Genomic DNA, 18,507 nt, shown 5'->3' on the forward strand with positions numbered 1-18,507 from the left:
TTAGTAAGATATTTTCTCAGCACTTGAAGATATATTACATGGTAACAGGAACAGGAAATGAAAACTTAATATTCTCACATCATCACTTTAAAACATTATTTACATACCTCAGATAATGGAGGGAGGGGGTAAATGTGAATACAGAAGCAGTTTTCAGTGCCTCTAAAAGCCAGCTCCTTATAATCTATCTTAGAGAGGTCTGCCCAGCCGAAAATAATCCTTTAAGATGAAAGGGCACATCACACTATGTTTCAGATATCAAGCTTTGGCAGCATCTTCTAGGTGGTGCTTCACTAGAGATTCAAAAGCAGATTGTTTCCCCCTTTGCAGATGGAAAAAGCAAAAGTAGAAGTAACAAAGAGCAAGATATGTCCCACTATGGAAAACACAGCTGAAAAGCAAATGGCAGCATGTAATCTCCCTTACAAGCCGTCTTTGGATTACATCTCTCTCCCCATTCTTATATTTATGTTTCTTCTGTTTAATGTTCTTTTCCTCTGATCATCATTCTGCAAACTCTTTACATTAAAGTAAATATGTTTCATTCTTTACTCATGACAGTGTTACAGTTTCAGTAAACAGTGGATGAGGATGTTCACTTTCCCAGAGACCATTTACTTGTCATAATGAATTAAAAAAAATAGTATGAGACTGCACCTGACTTTCACAACTGAAGCGGGGAAAGTAAAGGACAACACTGTCTGACAAGAGACACACAATGTCAGAACATAAAGTTCCGTAATCAGTATTCAGGCTTCTGCAGAGGTACGGATGTCTGTCATTTCATTCAGCAGCAGTGAGTGTCATTCTGTCTGTGATCATGAGGTTTTCTATCATGTGCTTGGTTCTGCTGCAATGGCTTCACAATTAAGCTGAATTTCTGTTTCCTTTTGTGATGCATAATCAGATAACTGGAGCTAAATTGAAGAAACTGCAGTGTAGGTGGCTTTAAAATCAATCTGTAGAGCCTGGAAAGAAAAGCAAGACAAAAGGGGAAACATGATAGTACTGTTATAAATAACTTGAAAGAAATATTATCAAGGAGAGAGGAGAGGACAGGTGACATCTAATCTGAAAGTGGCAAAGCAAGTAATGGCCTAAACTAACATTAGGCAAGAATATGTCCCATTGTGAGCAGAGAAGCATCACTCTGTAACGGTTCAGTCCCAGTGGAGACTTATTAGACAATGCCAAGTCAAATTAGGCAAATATTAAGTAGCAGCTTTTCATGTAGTCAGTAAGAAGCCTAAGAACATGACCAATGCCTTGTGGTAGGAAAAAAAAAAATATTTGAGGGCTACTAGTTCTAGTGCTACCATTTCCCAAGCATATAGCCTTAGGCAAATCATATAATGGGTAGAATGGGAAGCATAAGATTTTCTTTGCCTATCTTGAGGTTGCTGTGAGGATCAAATAAGATGATGTATTGAATGACAAAATGTTCACATGCGAGTGTAAAGGCAATAGCCGACAGCACTGTGGTTTTCTTTGCCTTTTCCTCATGATCACAAGATTGCTGCCATATTGTTAGAATAACATTCATGTCCAATAGAGTCACAAGAACAGAAATACCAGTCCCTTTTCTCAGAAAAGCAAATGCTTTCCTCTAAGTTCCCCAGTTGACTTAGATCCAGTAAGCTTCTTAAACAATTTTAACACATTAGGATGTATCGCCACAGCAGGACTTCATGGGTACATGCTGCACTCATATCTACGCAGCACCAAAAGCAAAATCAGACCCCAGATGATGTTCAGGGGGCTAGCTTAACTTCTCATGACCTATCTGTGGACAGATACTGAGCTTGAGTAAGTTTTTGATGTCAAAATAATTCAGGTCACATTCTGAACATTTGACAGTAGTGATATAACTGGAGTGTGTGCATTCAACTGAGAGCTGTCCTTTAAATCACCCACCTGAGAGACAATACCCTTATTCTAACAATGTTGCCATTCCCAAGAAAATTGTTTTCAATTCTTCCTTAGGAATGATCATAAAAATCCAAAATATGTTTTCAAAATTTTCTTCAATAGTGACGAGTTTCTGTATTTCAGTGTAATTTTGCAAAGAGTCAATGGTCGTTCCACCCAAATCTAGCAAATGATAGGATAACTGAGCTTAATGGATAAAAGCAAGACTTAAACTTGGAATGAATTATGTCTCTCTATGTGTGTTTATGTGTATATATGTGTGTGAGTATGTGTGTTTTGTGTATGTGTGTGTATATGTGGTTTAGGCAAGGTACTTAACATCTGTGTTTCTTTGTAAAATGGAGGTGATAAAAATGGTATTTTCCTCATAGAGATTCTTTTAGGATTAAATTAACTAACACATGTATAGTGCCTAAAAAGAGTATTTGGCACATGGTAAGTGTTCATGAAATGCTAGATATCATTATTAGGCTGGGAAATAATCCATTTGATCAAAACTCACACTATAACCTAAAGCGAATGAGAAATGTATTGGTTAGACCAGCGTCCTGGCATGTGTGAATCCAGAGGCTTCCTCGTGGTTCCTGGAATCCCATCTTCACCTCTGCCTGGTGCAGGCTGTCCCCACCTCATGTCCTTGGGTGCCGTCTCAGTTCAGCTACTCAGCAGCTGGAATGCAGACCTCATTCTTCTCCCCATTTTCTCACAAAAACACAATCAGTCTTGCTTTTTATAAGATGCTAACTTGACAAAAGCTTTGAGCTTATGTAGGGAGTGATCACGTTGTGAACTTCTGTGGCCTTCAGCTTTTTCCTGGCTCTACCACTTATACATCTCTAATAGACCTGTCTCTCTACCCTGTCCCCTAGATATGGTTGTCTTCCCAAGACATTTTTTATTATAGTGTGAAAAAATATTTATTACTCTAATATAATTCATAAATCTTAAGTGAATATGCGAAATTCAGTATGAAAAATGTGTAGCCATTATGAAATATTAGTGGCTCCCAGAATATATTGAAGATCAGCTCTCTGAGCAGTCGCACTCTTCTAGGTCATTTCTATGTGCTCAACTCTGGGAACTAAAGCAAAGAATAATGGACCCCTCCCTTACCCCATCCATAAAATACAGTTTGAAATTTTCTCCTATGTGTGCATGTATGTATACTGCACCAATCTCTAAATCTGCATGGATAGCAATTTGGGTTAGCACATTTATTCAGCATGTACCATTGAACATCCTTAGATGGGAGATATTTGAGATATTGTTCATGTTCTTAAGGAGCTTGCTGACAAGTAGAGCAGAAAGAAAATGATCACAGGCAATGGGATGAATTGAGACACTTTAGAAGTCATAAAGCTGAGGTTGCATCTATAATATGTATGAACAACTCCATTTGATACCAAGTCTACCATATCCCAAGAGAGAGGGCTGGGAATGAAGTGTAGGAGCACATGGTAGATCATACCAATTAATGGGTCTGATTTGCATTTTCCGTGGGATATGACGGTAGATTTTTGGGTTGGTCCAGTCTAGAATTCAAAGGTCAAGGGGCTTCAGGTCCTGCATGTGAGGAAAGCTGTATTTTAATGCAGCTTTCTCTTCTTTCTAGGCTAGTCTTTGGGTTTTTTGTTTTTTGTTTGTTTGTTTGTTTGTTTTTTCATTTCTAAAGGATTAACAACACCACACTCCTCATTCTTTTATAGAACATTAAGAACAAGAATAGGAGCATGAAAATTCTCACATTGTCTGGTGGAAATAAACATTTAGGTGTAAGGTTTATGTATATACATACTAGACGTTCTTAATAAAAGGTCAGAGTAAGTGACATATTATGACTCATGCAGACATAGTCATATGTAAGCCAGGTCTCAGGTAAGATAATCTCCCACAATGCATCATTCTGTTCCCCTTCCAGTGGAGGCTCCCTCTCCAATCTGACTACATCATGCTGCCTATTGGTGAGAAAACTAGAAGCTCATCAGTTGCATACCTTCTGTCCCCAGCTAACCAGAATGATTGATCAGGAACCTGCTGTCTGGCATGAAATCTAATTGTCTTTGATGTTCTGCTTTTCCAGATTTGTTTATAAACTGGAAAAAAGTCCACAAATCGCAGACCATCTGTACATAACACTATGCTAATGAATGCTGGCATTCTGAAAATCCATAAGCTCATTACCTCTAAGTAACTAGTTTCTTTGCATGTTCTGAACTGGGATTATCTATCTGAACCAAATAAGTAGAAACCAGATAAAGAATGGTTCATCCGAGCGGTGAACGCCTCCAACAACCTTCAGGAATGTTAAGCCTCTCTGTCAAAAAGATGAACTCTTGGCAGCAGGTCATGTGTATAAGTGATAAAAATGTCTGTTAGCCACAAGGTGGTCAATTTATTGATCCCATAATGCTAATTTGAAAATTTGTATTGCTTTTGTTAAGAGCTTAATTAGGGATTTACAGTGTAGGCAATTTATTGTTAAATAATGTCTGAACTCAGCATACATGCAAACCCTTATCATACCTGCAGAATATTGGATATAGGTTCAAAAGTTATGTGCTTGCCAGTCATTTCCACGAGAAAGCCATGAGAGTGGGTAGTAACACATATGCACCATAACATTCATGGATGGTTGGGGAAAATGATTTAGTGAAAGGAAATTAAATCCAGTGTAGGGCATTGAGCTCCTCTTTGTGATAACATTCACCAGGGGTCAGAAGTCTGGTGTATTGTGGTTTTTGTGGAGAAGGGGGGACAAATCTACATTTTTCTTATGAATATGTTTCTTTTTTTGGTCCTCATAATATATTTTGTAATATATGGGTCATCATATAAGAATCAAAAAATATTACATTGAAATAAGCATCTCTGGCTTTTCATGAAAAATATAAGATCTGGCCACACTGTGCCTGTATTCTCTCATGGTAATGATAGTCTGACCCTAACTAGTGGCCACGCATTTACACAGGTCTTGCGGTCTACATTTTGCCACAGTCATCACTTTCCTATAATTTCTGATGCTAAAGATAAATACTCTGTAAATTAAAGACCACCGTGACACATGAAAAGCAAAAGAGATTATTAAGCAAAAATGAGTTCATTGTCATTTTTCATTGCACTATCATTTTTTAAAAATACCCATGCCTTTGTCTAAAAAGACAGAAAATGCCACATTTTTAAAGAAAAATGAGTGTGAGCTCATTCCTCTGTGGAAACGAAAAACAGTCCCTTGTCTTTAATATGCAAGCAGTGCACGTGGAGGTCTCGTACCCAGCACCACTTCACTAATTTATGTTACCTCCCTGGCCCCCAGGAACATTGCAGTTTGCAACTGCTGGTGTAGAGAACTTTTTTTCCTATTTTATTTATTAAACTGTTCTACATTAGGAGCACTTAGCTCATCAAAAATGTTTTAAAGTTTCTCTAAGTGACAAAAGCATAAATTCAAGCACAATTTGTCACTTTTATAAGCCCAGAAAATACCAAACTGATTTCCTCATAAAGATCCTGCCATCAGTTAAATGGATAAACTATTAGGTTACGAATAAAAAACCAGTTCCACAGTTAAGTGTCTACTATGTTGACTGTTTATAGACATAATTGGATCGAGGGACCCGAGTCATAACACCATAAACATCAAGTATACCAGCATATATATGTGTGTGTGTGTGTGTGTGTATATATGCTGATATGCTGGGGTCTGTACATATGTAAAAAGTTATTTGATGCTTACCTATCATTTCCATGAGAAAGCCATGAGAGTAGGTTTTCATAGGGGGTGTGTGTGTAGGTGTGTGTGTATGTGTGTGCATGTGTATATATATGTGTGTGTGTGTGTATATGTGTGTATGTGTATATAAATGGTGTGTGTATATATGTGTGTGTGTGTATGTGTATATATATGTGTGTGTGTATATATATGTGTGTGTGTGTGTAGACATACACACTCATACCTAGGACACCTTATTTACCTTATCGATATTTTTCAAACTATAATTTTGGAAGGCCTAGAAGCAGACCATAGTATATGTCCATAGTGCCTGTGAGTGATTGGGGGTAGACCGTACAGCAGGACCAGCTCATATGATAGCACAGGTTGTGCACCAAGCATCTTGAGCACTCATCATTTACATTGACAAGGGAGGATGTGAATCGTCTCTTCTGGAGTTGTGCAGTGGGCCTGGCATGACCAAGTTTATGCATGTTAGGGTCCCTCACATCTGCAGTTCAGATACCTCGCTTCTGCATCAGTCATAATATCTTCCCTTTTTTAATCCTCTTTTTCATTTTGGGTTTCAGATAAGCTTTGAATTGAAGAAATATTCTGCAGCTAAATATAAATTTGAAAATCACTGTGCTACATGATAAGTAAAAGAGATTTTTTAAGCTAAAGTAATTTGTTTTTAGATTATGAAAGATTTTTACCTTGAATTTGCCATAATTAACTACCAGAAAAAAAGAATAATTACCCCAGTTAAGACTTCTATAAACACTGCATTCTCTCCCAATGTTTCTGTTAAGCATACATATGTTTATTGTTTTTGTTTTGTAAATTTATGATAACACTAAACATAATTTTATATATTTACTCTTTCATGTATTATGACCACTTTTTAATGTTTTTACTAGTTGATACCAGGACTTTTAATGTCTATACAATACTAAATCAATTGTTGAGTCCCAATTTATTTTTTGAAAGCTTCATTATTTGTCATGTAGCTTTGGCATGCTTTTTCTCTTTCCTCCTTGCATCCTTTCTTTTTTCCTCTTTTTTGTTCTTTTCTCTCTCCTTTTTCTCTTTCTTTCTCTCTTTCTTCTATCAAACATAATTTTTTGTTGTTAAACTTGCACCCTTAATATTTTCTTTCGGTAAATTCCTAAGCCCGTAATGACAAGTGCAAATGATATAATTATCTTTAAGACTATCAAATAGAACCAGGCACTGTGATTCATGCCAGTAATCCCAGCACTTTAAGAGGCCGAAGTGGATTGCTTGAGCCCAGGAGTTTGAGACCAGCCTGAGCAACATAGTGAAACCCTGTCTCTACAAAAAATAAAAATAAAAATAACCCGGTGTAGTGGTGTGCCTGTAGTCCCAGCTAGTGAGGAGGCCGAGGTGGGAGGATTGCTTGAGCCTGGAAGGTCAGTGAGTTATGATCACACTACTGTGCTCCAGCAGTAGTCTTTTGAGACATTGTCTCAAAAACTAAAAAAGGAAAAAAGACTAGCAAATGGAGGTAAGCGTTAGGAAGAAAATCAAAGCAGGAAGGGGTGGGGCTTACTATTTTTGAAAGGGTTGTTAGGTAAGGCCTCTGTGAGGAAATAGCATTTGACCTGAGAGATTTAAATGCAAAGTGGGATTGAGCCATGGTACCACCTATGGGAGAGTTCTTCAGGGCAGAGGAATCAGTAGGTATGAAGGCTCTGAGGTTGGAACTTGCTTTGAACTTTAGAAAGTTCAAAGGGCAGGAAGGAGTACAGCAGGGCTAAAGTGGAGTGAGCTTGAGGCTCTGAGATGGCTAACTCACAGAGGGTGCTAGACCTCACATAAGGATTTTGTTAGCCTAGAGGTTTCATTCTAAGATTCAAAGCCACCGAAGGATCTCAAGCTAGAAAGTGGCATGGTCTCATCCCTTTGTAGAACATCAACTGTAGAGGTCAGAAGAGAAGCCACAGACAGACCAGTTTGTGAAGAAACCACTGCCAAAGTCCCAGAAAGAAGATCATGGTAGGACAGTGTCTTAGTTCATCCCTTGTTGCTCATAACAAAATACCCGAAACTGGGTAATTTTCAAGGGAAAGAAATTTATTTCTTACAGTTCTGGAGGCTGAGAAATCCAAGGTTGAGGAGCTATGTCTGGTGAGAGCCTTCTTGCTAGTGGGGACTCTGCAGAGTCCAGAGGCGGCACAAGACATGGCATCACTTGGCAATGGCGCTGAGCAGGTGAATGTTCCAGGTCAGGTCTCTCATCTTGTTGTGAAGCCACCAGTTTCCCTTCCATGATAACCCATTAATTCATTAATTAATTCATTAATTCATTCATGAGGGGAGAGTCCTCATGATCTAATCACCTCTGAAAGGCCCCACCTTTCAATCCTGCCACACTGGAAGTAAATGTCAACATAAATTTTGGAGGAGACAAATATTCAAGTTGTTTGGAGGAGACAAATATTCAATATGTTGTCCATAGCATGGTATCAAACAGTAGGTGAAATGTTCTCTGGTCTGCACTCTCAACAAAAAACAAACAAATCACTAAAATAAAAACTCCATGTGTGTTTGAGAGAGATATTTTAATCTTGACTACTTTGGTAGGAAACATACTGCTCTAACTTCTAACTTATTAATTATTAGACTTTATTCTTAGTGCTACATAATATTCAATTGTTTAATTGTCATGTGCTTTGTGGATTTTTTTTTTCATGTATTACATACTCATCTTGATGCCAGATTTACTGGAATAGGTTTTTATCATCAACTTAAATGAAAGTTTGAGCATTCATATTATTTTTACTCATACCATTCATATTATTAACCTTTTATCTATCAAATTTATGGCAAATATTTTCCTAGTTTGTTGGCCTCATTCTTTTGTGCATGATTTTATTTTTCTTTAAGTTTTCAATTTGAAGCAAGTTTCTACTTGACGGTTGTACCTTTAATTTTCCTCTGAGCCAAGATTTCTTTAGGATTTCTAGGTGCTAGGACTCCTTTAGTTTCAGTCTTCAGGAGCACTGCCCACAGGGCTCTCTCTGGCTATCTACTGTCTATGAATAATTTATTTATGGGTCAGTGCCAGACTTTCTCTACTTCCTGACCAACTGTTTGAGGAGAGGTATGAAAGAAGAGGACAGCTGAGCTGGGGACATAGGAGAAGTGTTTGCTAGATGCTACAAATAGCAAATGTAAGGAATTAATCAGAAAGCAGGCAATTTGCCCCTGAATTTCTGACCTAGGAGGAGAGTGGAGGTAGAGCAAAAAAGTTCCCAGACCTGCTTTAAGCTGATCAATTTCTTCCTTGCAGTGATACAAGACTGATGGTAATTTAAAAGACCTAATTCTAGTGACTTTACAGTAAGGGTTACACCCTAACATCAACTGTAAAGGCAAGAATAGAAGCCACAGACAGACCAGTTAGTTAAGAAGCCACTGCAAAAATCCCAGAAAGAAGATCATGGCAGGGCGAGGTCTTAGTCCATTTCTTGTTGCTCATAACAAAATACCCAAGACTGGGTAATATTCAAGGGAAAGGAATTTATTTATTATAGTCATTGTATGGAGGCAATATGACTCTCAACTTTTATATTTTGGTGAGAATGTAGATTTACTTATCTCTATTTTACCTACTCATTGTAAGATCCAGTGAAAAAGAGACCATCTTGGTTTTGTTCACCTAGTTTTACCTAGCTCAGTACAATCTCTGATACTCAACAACTGTTTAGATACTTGTCAAAGGAACAAATGGATGGCTCTGAAATAGGCAATGGTAGTAGTGAATGGACGACATTGTGTCACAGGCTGGTAGTCATAACACAGCTGTGTTATAAAATTGGTTCCATTGCCCTACTTTGTTAAACAGAGCAGTGCTTTTTGGCTCTGATCATTGTTAGTACCTTCCAGGCTGGTGCCATCAGGAACCCCAGGACTTGGTAGTGAGATTTGCATTTTTACTTCATTGTCTGGTACCACTCGGCTCTACAGCTTTTCTTTACGTTTACTGTAATTCTCGGATCTCTTCTTTGTGCTAGTTGGTATCATTTTCTTTCAAATTAACCTCTTCTAAAGTAAGTTTTTGATGGTGATGATTTGGGGTATTTAAGCTCTCATTTGTGGGGTGGTACTCGGGGTAAGTATGGAAGGATCCTTATATGTCTTCCCCTGGTAAATCCCTTTTTACAAAGACAAATCATTGTTAAATCAAATGATTATGGAAGAGATGACACTTTTTTTTTTTTTGAGATGGAGTCTTGCTCTGTTGCCCAGGCTGGTGTGCAGTGGCGCATTCTCAGCTCACTGCAAGCTCTGCCTCCCTGGTTCAAGCGATTCTCCTGCCTCAGCCTCCTGAGTGTCTAGGATTATAGGCACATGCCAGCAACCCGGCTAATTTTAATAATTTTAATAGAGACAGGGTTTCACTGTGTTGGTCAGCTGGTCTGCAACTCCTGACCTCGTGATCTGCCCACTTCAGCCTCCCAAAGTGCTGGGATTACAGGCATGAGCCACCGCACCCGGCACAGATGACACTTTTTATTGGTGATAAATTAGAATTCTTTAGACTTAAGAAATGAAATGAGGTATCTTATTCTAAAACCAGCTTTCAATGAGCTGTGCTTGTGGTGAGCAGAGTATGATGAAATGCCCCTGATGTGTATGCTCCTGTGTGACTTCTCTTTGATGTCATCACGGCCATTGCTTTCTGTAATAAATGTCAGTTTTTATGTGTCCGTTAAATTACTGTGTTTTACCTAGGCTGATAACTAGAGCTGAATGGTTGTTGTCAAACAAGAGATGTGTCTAGTGCTACCAAGGGGCACTAGAGAGTAGAGATGTTGCTTAGATATGGAAGCAGAGAGTGAATAAGGAAATAACAGATCAGAGGAAAGTGGCATGTGATGAAATAGAGGTGCTCAGGATGGTGTTTCTCCATTTGAAGTAAATTGAGGATCCCAGGAGCAGAAGGCTTCCATCTGTGTCTTCCTTTTGTGTTCAAGGAAAGAGAAGTTTAGACCGAGGATAGGACCAAGATAAAACTGGGAAGAAGAAAATAGGTTCTTCGGCCTCTAGGAGATAACACATCAGAAATGGGAGTAGTCTGTGTTCAGAGGATGGGGAAGGTGAGCTTCTCCAGAAGAGGGGCTGGGCCTCAACTGTGTCAGCTACCTAACCCAAGTGCTAAATGTCTCTTCGATCACTGAAGGAGTAACATAAATGATCACCAAAGAAACTTATCTCAAAATCTACAGAACACTGAGCTTTAAATTTAAATCTGCTTGTGATTGCTCAAAACTATATTACTTTAACCTTAGTACAATCTCAAACCTTTATCAAAACTTGTTTAAATTCAGGCATCTTGACTTAAAACCTTGTCTAATAATATCCTCTCAACACAAAATACAAGTTTTACATTTATATGTTGATTTTCCGAGCTCCACTTTGGACCAGTTATTGAAATATCATCATCATCATGAACGTTGTAATGAAATGAAATGGCCTAATTGCAGTCACCTCTTTTCTCTCTTCCAGTGCATTTTTAGAAAATGGGTCAATGTCAATGTAGGATATTTGTGTTCTTTTCCTGCTCCCAGCTTATTAGCTTGAGTATCCATTTCCTGAATATAACCAAATTTACCAAATAAAAGGGACAGGATATGGAATAAAGAAACCAATCATTGCTGTTGCTCCATATTTTAGATACATCTCTCTCCCATACCCGAATCTGCTCACCTTTCTATTCCAGAAAAGAGTTCTGATTTTTTTAGTGACTTGTAAACATTCCTTTCTTCCTGTAGGTGGAATGGCTGAAAAATGAGGAGCCCATTGACTCTGAACAAGATGAGAACATTGACACAAGGGCTGACCATAACCTGATCATCAGGCAGGCACGGCTCTCGGACTCAGGAAATTATACCTGCATGGCAGCCAACATCGTGGCTAAGAGGAGAAGCCTGTCAGCCACTGTGGTGGTTTATGGTAAGACCAGCCCAAAGGCCAGGAATGGATAGGGAGGGCAGAAAGCAGAGAGGCAGAGGGATGTATGTTTTATTAAAACTTTTAATGTCGAGAGCTGCAAAGACCTTGGGGTTCGTTCACTGCAGCGCTCTACCCTGCCTCCCCCACCTGGCAGGCGAAAAACATCACTATTTCTATTAATGTGTTTGCTGTTCCTTCCAATATTGCACTTCCGTGTGATAGTCAGTGACATTTCCAATCTCTCTTTTTAAAATAATAAAAAGCTGTTTATTTTATTCCATTATGTTTATATTTGAAAAGAATTGAGATGGGCAACTTCTGCTTCCCACGCCTCTCAAACCCAATACTCACCCCAGTTTTTCCTAGACCTGCTGTCAGGTAGTCTCTCCCTTGGTATGTGAAATTCTCCAAAAACAAACAATACTATTTGCTGAATATCTCAGGTATTATATAAAAGAAGTTCCCAGCTATATAAGTAAAGGCATTCCCTTCCACAATAGAAGAGCCCTGGGATTTATTTTTGAAGCGCTTAAAGTCAGAAATTCAAATGCTGATATTTTCTTCTTATACTCCGGATTTTCAAGTGCTTTAGAGATTTATTGATGAGTTCTTTCTATTTCTTATAATTTCCTTGCAAGGCAAATTCTGTGTCCCTCCTATTTCAGATGAATAGGCTGAGGACTGGATGAGGTGACCCCACTGTTGTCTCATGATGGAGCAGCCAGTGGGGGCTGCACAGTCTCTCGGTCCCCGGATGCCTGACTCACAGCACCTGGCACAGTGGCTTGCACATAGTAGGCAATCAGTAAAAACCTCTCTCCTTTTTTTCTCCCCTCCCCATTTTTCTCTCTCAGTGAATGGAGGCTGGTCTTCCTGGACAGAGTGGTCAGCCTGCAATGTTCGCTGTGGTAGAGGATGGCAGAAACGTTCCCGGACCTGCACCAACCCAGCTCCTCTCAATGGTGGGGCCTTTTGTGAGGGAATGTCAGTGCAGAAAATAACCTGCACTTCTCTTTGTCCTGGTGAGATATATGCAGATTCCCTTTTCCCTTCTGGTCCACCAACACTATTAAGCTGGTGTGAAGCAATCAATGTTACTTTCTTTTCCAAAGTCACCCTCTCCCAAGTTCTTAGAATAGAACCTTTATCCAAGGTGCTAATGTAGAGCTCATTGTCATGGCAGCAACGTGGGTAAAATGCCACGGTGCGATGTTTTGGGGCATATTTTTTAATACTCAGATGACACCGAACATTCGTCATCAATAAGCCAATTGCTATGAAGTCTGGTTATACTACCAGTGTTTGGTTGGGCTAAGCCATCCCCTTCTCTCCTTGGGTTCTCCCATCTTGTGGCCTGTATTTGTATAATAGTTAGCAGGGATTAGATAAATTGTCTTAAAGCACAAAAGAACGGTACCAAATGTTTGACTCTTTATCATTAGTTATCAATCAAATAACTTTATCAGTTCTAGCTTTGTATTTATTTATAAGACAATTGATAGCGACTGTACACTGTCACAGCAGTCTATATTTTACATTTGGTCTATGCTTGCCTTTCTTTCTGTAAAAAGAGATACTTCATTTACCAAGTATGGCTTTCATAAATTCCTTTGTCTCTTACTGGCTGTAACCCAATTTATACAACAAGAAATAGATGAGATGGAAGAATGACTTTCTTTAGGAAATGCGTATCCTCCCACTGAGAAATAAATTGACCCTGGGTCTCACATGCACTACAGAACATTAACTCCAAGGACACTGAACTAGAGCCTCATGTCTTTATAATAAAATTGCAAATTTATTTGCAATCGAAGTTAAGGTAGGGCTCTTCCCAGAAGCATATTCTTGGAGTTTCATTTTGGACTTATGTTCAATAAGCATTTATTGAGTGCTTACTATGTGCCAGGTACTGTGCAGGATGCTTTTACACACATAATGTCATTTACTCCTGTGTTGTGAGTTTTACTATCCCCAGTTGGCAGACATGGTAAAATGAGGCTAAGTAACTCGCCCAGGGTTGCTCAGCGGATAAGTTGGCAGATCCAAGACAAGGGCTCAGACATTTTGCTTCAAGTTCAGTATTTTTTTTATATTACCCTATTCTTGACTAATTGCTTTAGATTTAAAATGGCAATATCTTAAATAACCCACATAAGCATGGTTGAACTATTCCTAGGAGGTAAAGGGCAATTGCCTCAGACATCTGCCATGATCTCTAGGGTTGCTTTTTAGTGGAATTAAATTCAGTTTGTTAATTTCTACATACAGCAGCAGTCCATGACCCAAGAAATTCTATTTTTATAAGTCCTGGTGTCTTGGGGTTTGACTGACCTGTTTTAGTTTAATACTATCAATATATTTGGGTTTCACTTTATATTGTTTAGGGGCTTCTAGGGCTTAAAGATAGTTCATTCTACTCTGTTCTAAACTGTCAACCCCTAAGAAAGTGGCTGATTATCAGTGGTTACTGCACACAGTTTATCTGTCCACCTAAGATGCACTTGGGCGTGAAAGACTGGGAAAGAATGGGTCATGACAAATTTTTAGCCAACCCAATGGTGCTGGAAATATGAATGCTTGCCTCAATTTGGTAATTGGTCTCATCCTGAAATAGCAAGAGTATTATACTACTGCTTTTGTGAGCTTATCTCTTCAGGAAAGAAACCATGGAGAGAAGATAAGTGAATATGTTCTTTTGTTTCTGTTTGGTGGTTATTTCCTTAAAATCTAGCTCTAGAACAACAGCAGTCCTGGGGTGAGTCTCCTGACAGCTACTTGATTCATTCTAACAATGGTTTCTTTTGTTTGCCTTTGAAGTGGATGGGAGCTGGGAAGTGTGGAGCGAATGGTCCGTCTGCAGCCCAGAGTGTGAACATTTGCGGATCCGGGAGTGCACAGCACCACCCCCGAGAAATGGGGGCAAATTCTGTGAAGGTCTAAGCCAGGAATCTGAAAACTGCACAGATGGTCTCTGCATCCTAGGTAACACCTTCAGTTTAACATCTTCAGTGTTTGTTCATAATACTATTTATGCATCTCAAGAAAGTAAGCTACAGCCATTAATGTGGTTAAATAAGTTAGCAGAAAGCCAAGTTGCTAACGGCAAAAATAAATTAGGTAAAAAGTGCAGAAAAGCAGACAAATGCATTTTTAATAGAGATGGTATAAATGCATATATTGTATCACTGTGCATTCTGTTTATGTGTATATGTATTAAATTGATAACATTTTAAGAGTAGAAAAAAAGTTAAAATATTTTAGACTTTTAGAAGCTTCCATTTTTAATTTTGGTGAAATTCTGATACTGATCACTGTGGTTATATTTCCCCCCAGGAATTTTGCAAGCACAGTAAAGCATTTAATCATCTTTAGAGACCATGGATTCTGTGGCAAGGAACATGTGTTGTGACTGTTATCTTAAAAATAGACTGGGCGCGGTGGCTCACGCCTGTAATCCCAGCACTTTGGGAGGCCGAGGCGGGAGGATCACAAGGTCAGGAGATCGAGACCATCCTGGCGGTGAAACCCTGTCTCTAATAAAACTATAAAAAATTAGCTGGGCTTGGTGGTGGGCACCTGTAGTCCCAGCTACTCGGGAGGCTGAGGCAGGAGAATGGCATGAACCTGGGAGGCAGAGCTTGCAGCAAGCCGAGATTGCACCACTGCACTCCAGCCTGGGCAACAGAGTGAGACTCCATCTCAAAAAAAAAAAAAAAAAAAAAAATTACGGGGAAAGGAGAGTGATACCTGAGGAAGTGGGTGGCTTTGTATCACCGTGGTCTGGCAGAGTAGCAAGTAGAACATTTGTTTCAAAATTCCCAAGTCTTTGCTTTATTCCTGAGATTACATTATTACCATCACCAAGGGACTGTCTGCCTGGGTTAGAAGACGTGGGAGGGTCAACTAGAGTTCAAGAGAAATAGGTTTTCATTTGATGCTCTTCCTTATTTACTTTGTGTTCTTTGGGCAAGTTGCTTAATCTCTTAACTTCTCTGACTATAATTACCAAATATGATACCCACTTTTTAGTATTGTCAAGGCTAAATGATGAAATAACATATTTGAATGTTGTATGGCACAGAGTAGGTACACACTTGATATGGATCTATTCTCCACTCACCCACTCAGATGAACCAAGGTGTATTGATTTTGCTGGGGTATTTTAAAAACACAAGACTCAGCACTTATTTCTCTAGAGCTGGTCGCCTTCTTGGAAATTTCTTTGGAAAGTATCTAGCAAAATATATATACATATACACCATAGCTTACTAGTTTGTGATCTTCTCAGAGAGATGCATCACATTTTCTTTGGGAAAATGACAGTATGGAGGAAATATCTAAGTTGGTTTTATTTTTCTGCCTTAGTGTGACTGAATACCCTTGAAGGCAGGCACCTGCTACCTGTTGTATTTTCAGACTAATTCTGTATGGTTCATACTTCAGTTAAAATGATTAGTACATTGAGCACTTCCTGATAGCCTCTATTTCCTAGTACAAGCACTGATTACCCTGCATGCATCAGATACAATGCAGGGGGCTGTAATGGAAGACCACCTACCCACCAGTTGTAGTTTGGGTATGCTCTCCAATAAATGCATACCAACTATTTGCTGCCTTCAAAAAGCCTTCCCCCTTCCTAAATGTAAGGAATCTGAACACAAGCTCAATAGAAGGATATTTAAAGAAATGTGCTTCTCACCTCTCTTGAATACCACCAGGTTTTTCTAATACACACATTTGAGGTGTGACTGTTTTTATTTCCACTACAGGAGAACAAGGAGAACACTTAGAAAACCACTCATGTGTCACTAAAACTACACATGGCCAATGTCCATAGGAAGAGTTCATTTAGTAAGCCAATAAACTGCTTAAAGCAACTACCTGAACTATGACGATGAGTGACTTCAAGGAAAGAACTAAGCTATTTGAATTTTACAAGCACATATACACCTGATCAATTTTATGTATCAACCGGACTGAGCCATGGGATGGCCATGATTATAAATTAGTACAGTTGGGCGGTGAATTTCATGTCTTCCAAAGAACCATGACAATATAACTATTTGGCTACTGGTTGAAATTTTTATATTCATAATAATAACCTTCACTAACAACCACAGGCTGTACTTGCACTTGGGGAAAATCAGTGGATATCAGGCTTCAATCTTAATTGACTAAAACTTAATCTGAGAATTACTGATTGGAGACAGATAATGGTTAGCTCTTAATAGAAGAAAGAATTGTTATCCAACACACAAATATTATTTTTTTTTTTTTTGCATTTGCATTGTAATAGCTTGTCATTTATCAACTGAATAAGAGTTCTGTTTAAGGCTGAAAGGACTTATCAGCACTGAGAGTGTACTGGCAAGTCTCGATCCTAACTCTGAAATCTGAGATGCAATATTAGACAGGGCTCTCCAGAGAAACAGAACCAATAGGATATGCACACACATAGAGAAAGAGTGCAATGCAGAGATATTTAAATATATTTATTATGAAAATTGGTTCATGTGATTCTGAAGCCTGGCAAGTCCAAAATCTGCAAAGCCCATGTCCCAGTTCAGGCCCAAAAGTTGGTAGGCTGCTGTGGAACCAGGAACATCTGATGGCCCAGTTAGAAGGCTGTCAGGCTGGAAGAGCCAGTGTTTTAGTTGGAAGGCTGTCAGGAAGGAGCATTCTCTCTTACTCATGGTAGGGTCAGTCTTTTGTTCTATTTAGGTCTTCAACTGATTGGATGAGGCCCACCCACATTATGGAGGGCCATCTGCCTTTTTTCAGTCTGTGAATCTAAATGTTAATCTCATCCAAAAACACCCTCACAGAACCATCTAGAATAATATATGACTTGATATCTGGGCAACCCATGGCCCAGTCAAGTTGGCACATAAAATTAAATGCATCATGGATGCATACGTACTTTTATGGAATTAAAACAGCTCAATCCTTTTCTATAGTGGAAATAACATAGCTAGGAAGATAGGCTTGGGATGTGTAAAAAGATCTCTATTAAATACCCCCATGAGTTGAGAATGCTACATAAGCCTTTTCTTTCTATGTAATCTATTAATTTCTTCCATTTCCTTTTTCACTTAAGCATGTTTTTTCTAGCCTTCATTGTATGCATATTAGTGTATTTGTCAAATATGATCAGAGGCTTTTGATGGCTATAGTGATGAAGATTTTTGAAGGAGAAAGGGTGAAGTCTATGAGATTATTGATGTAATTGAGATACATTTTCATATCAGTGGGAAACGGGTATGTTCATAAGAGCACAACACCAGGATGTATTCTGTCCTTTTAAATAGAAAGTGGCTACCTATATAACAAAAATGAATAACACCAGACATGGTAGCTCACACCTGTAATCCCAACATTTTGGGAGGCCAGGGCAGGAGGACCACTTGAGTCCAAGAATTCAAGATCAGCCTGGGCAACGTAGCGAGACCCTGTCTCTACAAAAAGTAAAAATTAAAAAACTATAAGCCAGACATGGTGGCTTATGCCTGTAGTCCCAGCTGCTCTGGAAGCTGAGGTGTGAGGATGAAGCTGCAGTGAGCCATGATCGTGCTATTGCAGCCCAGCTGAGGCAACACAGTGAGATCCTGTCTCAAAGAATAAATAAATAAAAATAGCACTTCACTATCTCTTCAGGAAGCAATGAACAGTAATCCAATTAAATGATGCCAACATCACTCTGAGGTTCTCACTGGTACTCTGTTGGAGTGCTCTTTGTGAAAATAGCTGTACTCTGAGGATAGAGCTCCAATGAAGGCTGGCTTTGATTAAAATAGTGTTTGGCAACAGCTTTATGGAGCAGTAGCTTTATTGAAGAATCTAGGTCATATTACAATTTGGGAATTTTCTTCATCCTGATTTTCTTCCTT

The 18,507-nt window shown here is 38.9% G+C and overlaps 1 protein-coding gene across 6 annotated transcripts in view; it reads left to right on the forward strand.

The window, feature by feature from the left end:
* Positions 1 to 18,507, forward strand: part of UNC5D (unc-5 netrin receptor D) — a 571,888-nt gene that overhangs the window by 443,685 nt on the left and 109,696 nt on the right. For 3 of the 6 annotated variants that reach the window (XM_005563042.5, XM_005563044.5, XM_005563043.5), the window contains exons 5-7: positions 11,440 to 11,620; positions 12,475 to 12,642; positions 14,438 to 14,602. In XM_005563042.5, the coding sequence (XP_005563099.2) occupies positions 11,440 to 11,620; positions 12,475 to 12,642; positions 14,438 to 14,602 (514 nt within the window). The remainder of the gene's footprint in view (positions 1 to 11,439; positions 11,621 to 12,474; positions 12,643 to 14,437; positions 14,603 to 18,507) is intronic. The other 3 variants (XM_073999971.1, XM_005563046.5, XM_005563048.5) reach the window with 1 other exon arrangement.

This window comes from Macaca fascicularis, chromosome 8 (assembly GCF_037993035.2).
Source record: "Macaca fascicularis isolate 582-1 chromosome 8, T2T-MFA8v1.1".
Classification (NCBI taxonomy): Eukaryota; Metazoa; Chordata; class Mammalia; order Primates; family Cercopithecidae; genus Macaca; species Macaca fascicularis.